Genomic DNA, 6000 nt, shown 5'->3' with positions numbered 1-6000 from the left:
ATACAAAAAAAAAAAAAAAAAAAAAAAAAAAAAAGAGAGGCCATAAATGTCTATTAAAATAAGAAACAAATGGTGCTACATCATCCCTTAAGAAGGAATAAGTACATTATACAAATCTAATATTCTTTCTGGAAAACCAGTTGAATAACACATAATACCTTAGTTGTATTTTCTTCAACTTCTGAATGCTCCAAGGAAGACAGATCGCTCAGTGGGTGGGGACTTGGGAGTTCTGAGTGGTAGAACAGTTTCAAAAGGATAAGCATGCTTAGAAGCAACTTCAGGAAATAATATCACTGTCTACCTTAAATATGACCATCAAAAAAATGTTACTAAATGGAGAAAAAAAAACTTGCATCTTTCAGAGCATGTATGGTTATTAGGTTTGTAGATCTGTAGATAAAATCAAGAGCCTCAATTAAATCAGCCCCTTTCATAGCTGCGCACCTGGCCCCAAATATACAGGCCAGGCTCCCATGACCTCAAGCTTGTGACCCTTCTTTCTCTTCTCAGAGTTCTACTTCCTTATTTCCTCTTTTCTCTCTAACAGTATATTTTCCTTTTTCTCTTTTCCTTACTCCTTTCCTCCCAGTGGCAGCCAAGCTAAGAGGCTGTCAGTCATGTGCTTAGTGATTGCTATCATGTGCTTGACAATGTGCTAAACTGCAGAATGGCACCTGGGTGGCTCAGTCAGTTAAGCATCTGACTTCAGCTCAGGTCATGATCTCATAATTCGTGGGTTTGAGCCCTGCATTGGGCTCTGTGCTGACAGCTAGGTCAGAGTGTGGAGCCTGCTTTGGATTCTGTATCTCCCTCTCTCTCTCTGACCCTCCCCTACTCACGCTGTCTCTCTCTCTCTCTCTCACAGAAATAAATAAAATATAAAAAAAAATTAACTGCAGAATGATCAAGCGAAACAAACCAAAATCCCTAGCCATTCAAAAGATGCAAATAGTTTTTAATAAAATACAATGGAGGCTAAGGTACACCTAACAGGACAAAGGTTGGCAAACTGGCCCCTCACGTCAAATCCAGTCTACTAACCTGGTTTTAGAAATAAAGTTTTGTATGGGGCACCTGGGTGGCTCAGTCGGTTGAATGTCCGACTTCGGCTCAGGTCATGATCTCACAGTTCCTGGGTTCGAGCCCGCGTCAGGCTCTGTGCTGACAGCTAGCTCGGAGCCTGTAGCCTGTTTTGGATTCTGTGTCTCCCTCTCTCTCTCTGACCCTCCCCTGCTCACACTGCTTCTCACCCCCACCAGAAATAAATAAAACATTAAAATATAAAGTTTTTTGGAAACACAGCCACACCTGTTGGTTTACATCTTTTCTGTGGTTGATCTGGGGCTACCGCTACAGAGTTGAATAGTTGCAACAGAAACTTATAGAGGCTATAAGTCATCATCTGAGTTTTTGTCCTTCTTTGAAAATGGAAGAAATTAGCATAAGCTCATCTCAAATGTTAAAGTAAAATTAAAACACAGTATCCTCTATTTTTTGCTAATGAGGGAGTTAAAGAAAAGGATATTCACACTTTCAACAAGTATTAAGTTTTGTTTAGTCAAAGTATTTTTCCTAAAATACAGGGTTTTTTTTTCTATGTAAGTCAACAGAAAATCAGGTACCTGTTTTCTGGGCAGAATCTCCAGGAGTTAAAACGGCAGAACCACTCTGAAATTTTGTTCCAGCAATTTTTGGAGGTATGGAATTCTTTTGCCTGGAGGTATCTTTCCATAACGGTGTTAGAAGTTTAGCCTAAAATATAGTACCGTTTTAAGCGTGTTAACATTCATAATTCCTCAAAATAGTCTTTTAAAAATTCCAATATATTTCTAACTACCTTTAACATAGTTTAAGGGGGCACCTGGGTGGCTCAGTCAGTTGAATCTGACTCTTGATCTCAGCCCAGGTTATGGTTTCACAGTTTGTGTGTTCAAGCCCCTCATCGTGCTCTGTGCTGTCTGTACAGAGCCCGCTTGGGATTCTCTGTCCCCCATCTGTAACCCCTTTCACATTTGCTCACTTGATCTCTCTCAAAATAAACAAACTTTAAAAATTAAAAAAATAAAATAAAATGATTGAGGTATTGGATTTGCTCCATTTGAAAATAAACACTAAGACCATAAAATCCCAGAATTGGAAGCACATTCTCCTGTATCAATTCATAATCCTAACTCAAAGATAATTCTAACTAAAAGTTCTCAAAGTAGGGAACACAGCATCGGCAACACCCTGAAACTTGACAGAAATGCAAATTCCAGACCCCCAACTATTATTGACTCAGAAACTGTGGGGCAGAACCTAGCAATCTGCATTTAAACAAGCCTTGCTGGTCATTCCGATGATCACTAGTTTGAGAATCACTGCTCTAAATCAGCAATCAGCAAACTACAGTTCACTGGCTTCTTATAAATAAAGTTTTATTGAAATGCAACACGCCCGTTCACTTTAGGTAATGTTCATGGCTGCTCTCATGCTACAGTCAAAGAGCCGAATAGTCACCACAGAAAATATTTACAGTCTTCTGTGTCTAGAATGTTTACAATATTTGCTATCTAACCCTTCACAGGAAAAGTTTGGTGACTCCTGCCCTAAATTATTCTTATACTCCAACACAGAGGAATGAATTTTGGATGCTATTATTTGTACAAAGTCAGCAACGCCCTCACTGAAAAAAATCAACAGACTTCCTGTCAGTTGCATAGCTTAAATTTATGGACTCTCAAAGCTTTGAGGTTTCTTTGGGGTTATTTCAAACAAAAGCTGTATTTACTTTAAATTTTTCTTTTGGCCTATTTCTAACTGATCATTCCTATTAGTCTGAACTATTCAAACAAATATTTAGATTCTCACTCTGGCTCGCAGGTTTCATCTATAAACTATCTCTGTCAGTGCAGAACAGGGCAGTCCCTTAGATTCACAGAGGGCAGCCGATGAAAGGGGACAGATGGGGGCAGATAACTAGCTGTGATGGGAGTACTAACCACACTGTATTTCTGCATGAGTGGGCAGGGTGCTGTTGATGCCCTGAGAATACCAGAAGCCACCCCCTTAGAGAACTCGCATACTTGGCACTATTTCTATAGCCTATATGGCTCAATTGATAAGGAATGAAAACATTGAGAGGAGTAATTTGGCTATNCTATTTTTCCTCTTCTTCTCACCCATGGTCCTCCATTAAGTTCCTCCTAATCCTCCTATACGTTCAAACATAGGGTATTTTTTAATGTTTATTTATTCTTGAGAGAGAGACAGACAGCATGAATGGGGTAGGGGCAGAGAGAGAGGAAGACACAGAATCCGAAGCAGGCTCCAGGCTCTGCACTGTCAGCACAGAGCCTGATGTGGGGCTCTAGCTCAGCAACCTCAAGATTATGATCTGAGCTGAAGTCGGATGCTTAACAAGTTGAGCCACCCAGGCACCGCAGGGTCCAATATTTTTAAGTATGTTACTTTAAAACAAGAATAACCAAAGTGAATTCAGAAACTTAGAGGGTTTATTCAATATTTATGTAAGCCTGAAGTCACTTCAACCACTTATAAAGATTTAAATGTTTAAGTCCTCAAGAGCTTTACAACATGTCAGCAAACTGAAAAGGGAAAATTCAACCAAGAAGTTTATTTCAAAATGCAAATTCAAAGAGCATGTATTTACAGAAAATCAGAGTAGCCCAGATTTTAGCATCATTCATAATAAACGTCTTTCAACAAATTTGGCAACAATGTAGAAAAATCTTAACTCTTTACCCAAGATTCATACTAAAACATTTACAAGGGGCACCTGGGTGGCTCAGTCGGTTAAGCGTCCAGCTTCGGCTCAGGTCATGATCTCGTGGTCAGTGGGTTTGAGCCCCACGTCGGGCTCTGCACTGACAGCTCAGAGCCTGGAGCCTGTTTCAGATTCTGTGTCTCCCTCTCTCTCTGACCCTCCCACACTTATACTCTGTCTCTGTCTCAAAAATAAAATAAACATTAAAAAAAATTTTTTTTTAAATAAAACATTTATAAGACCTTGCCATTTCTATTGACAGTGATTTATGTACCAACAAATTACTGGTTATTCTCATATTCCTGAAAGAAGACTTTCTGAGAAATAAATGACATTTAACCCTAAACAGATTGTCGTCTTTCATGCTAATGTCCTAAGGGCACATGGCAGCCTAGATAAAAGTTACTTACTTCATCCTTCTCATGGTAACTGCCACTGCTGGGAGGGGAAAATGGCAAAACTAAAAAAGAAGTGCACAATGGGGAAGTTTGCTTATGAGAAATACAAAAATGCATTTCTCCCTCTCCCCTATTAGCCATGTCCATACTAGCAGTTCCCACATCTGGAAGCTTGCTCACATGTGTAGCTCTTCAGATCCCTTTCTAATGACCCCCCCTTATTCCTGAGTCCCCACCTCCCACATGAATTCTCTCTTCCACACCCTACCCCTGATGCTGTCCTCAGGTCAATTTGTCCTTGTAATTTTACCTAATTTAAAACATTTACTCATCTGCACACCTCTTTGAGTACTAGTCCTTCCCAAGGATTAGCTCAAATCCCACCTGCCTCTTCCTTGAAAATTCTCGTGATTCCAGCTCATGTCAGATTATCCTTATCTGAACCCCTACTCCATTTATCTGCAGCTCGTATTTACCAATTATTAGTCATTTCTACATTCTTTTGTATGGTTTTACATATGTACATTTTTGCTTTTCCAATGTAATCGTAGCAGGGAAGGGAGATCACATCATTTTTTCTTTGGTACCCTCCCTCCTTGCATCACAAAGGTACCTGATTTATTTGAAAAATGACTTGAAAGACGACATGTACCAAACTTACTTCTTACACTACTTCTAATTCTTGTCTTTTTTCTACCGGAATACGGTTTTAGGGATTTCCTTTTTTGGTTACTGGTCCAAGATCGTTCACTGGTACTACTACTTGAATCTTGATTACTCTCTGAGAAGAGGTGTTTTCTGTAATTAAACTTTTACAAGCACAGATGAGAAATGAGCATGATGAAAAAGGTGTTAGTGTCCTTTATGTACAGTTTACCATATCGCTACAAGGTCAGACAAAAGAGGAGTAACTCCTAGAAGACGGGGCTCTCCTAGAATAAAAAGGCCCCGAAGTAAGGAGAGGGGAGAAAAAGAACAGATTTCATTAGTCCATTCTCCTCCAAGCTGCTGTTGTGAAGGATGGGAGTCCTCTCTCATCTAATAGTTGCAGCTAAGAGACCAGAGGAAACTGTTCAAAAGCTGATATACCTATCATCCCAACACTTGAACTTCAAAATATTAATGCGAGTGACCAAAAGATTTTATAATAATACTTTTGGCAATGACAGGCACGTCTACATTTTAGAATAACTGAAGTTAAGCAAGGGAGTAACTTCTATTTCAACCTCAAAGTATTTTGAAAGACTAGGCTATCAAGGCAAATTTAATCTCTCCTGATGATTCATCTGTACTTTGACAATGTATTTTTTTTTAATCTTTTTGTTTTTGATTTGCTTTTGTTAAACACTGACAAATAATGTTTATGTTCAGTTTTAATGTGGAATTTGCTCTGATTTAAAAAAAATTACTCTAGGGGCACCTGGGTGGCTCAGTTGGGAAGGGTCTGGCTCTTCATTTAAGCTCAGATTATGATCTCACAGTTAGGGAGTTTGAGCCTTGTGACAGGCTCAGAGCTGACAGTACGGAGCCTGCTTGGGAGTCTCTCTCTGCCCCTCTCCCACTTCCGTTTGTTCATTCTCTCTTACTTGCACGTGTGTGCACTCTCTCTCAAAATACACTTAATAAAAAGAATACTCTATTTGAACTCTGTTATGCTCCTCCAGGGAGCACAGTAAATAACCAGGAGGAATTCCATCATTCAGCTGGTGAAGGGCTCATTTTCATTTTAAGCCAGGGAGGTTTCTTATGAATCCAAACATACTAAGTGGCGACAGTGTCTCACATAGTCTTCTCAGATATGAAATGCATTGGCTGGAAAATACACCCTGTGCC

The 6000-nt window shown here is 39.5% G+C and overlaps 1 protein-coding gene across 1 annotated transcript in view; it reads right to left on the bottom strand.

Annotated features, from left to right (window-relative positions):
* The window catches only part of SYCP2L (synaptonemal complex protein 2 like), a 94747-nt gene that overhangs the window by 30774 nt on the left and 57973 nt on the right, over nucleotides 1-6000 (bottom strand). Inside the window, exons 21-24 of the mRNA XM_077770007.1 lie at nucleotides 4829-4976; nucleotides 4180-4229; nucleotides 1626-1755; nucleotides 159-232 (exon numbers count right to left, since the gene is read on the bottom strand). Coding sequence (XP_077626133.1) covers nucleotides 159-232; nucleotides 1626-1755; nucleotides 4180-4229; nucleotides 4829-4976 — 402 coding nt within the window. The remainder of the gene's footprint in view (nucleotides 1-158; nucleotides 233-1625; nucleotides 1756-4179; nucleotides 4230-4828; nucleotides 4977-6000) is intronic.

The sequence above is a fragment of the Crocuta crocuta genome, unplaced genomic scaffold (genome assembly GCF_008692635.1).
Source record: "Crocuta crocuta isolate KB4526 unplaced genomic scaffold, BGI_CrCroc_1.0 scaffold24, whole genome shotgun sequence".
NCBI classification, from domain to species: domain Eukaryota; kingdom Metazoa; phylum Chordata; class Mammalia; order Carnivora; family Hyaenidae; genus Crocuta; species Crocuta crocuta.
The sequence above is the reverse complement of the archived record's forward strand: the minus strand, read 5'-3'. Positions and strand labels throughout refer to the sequence as shown.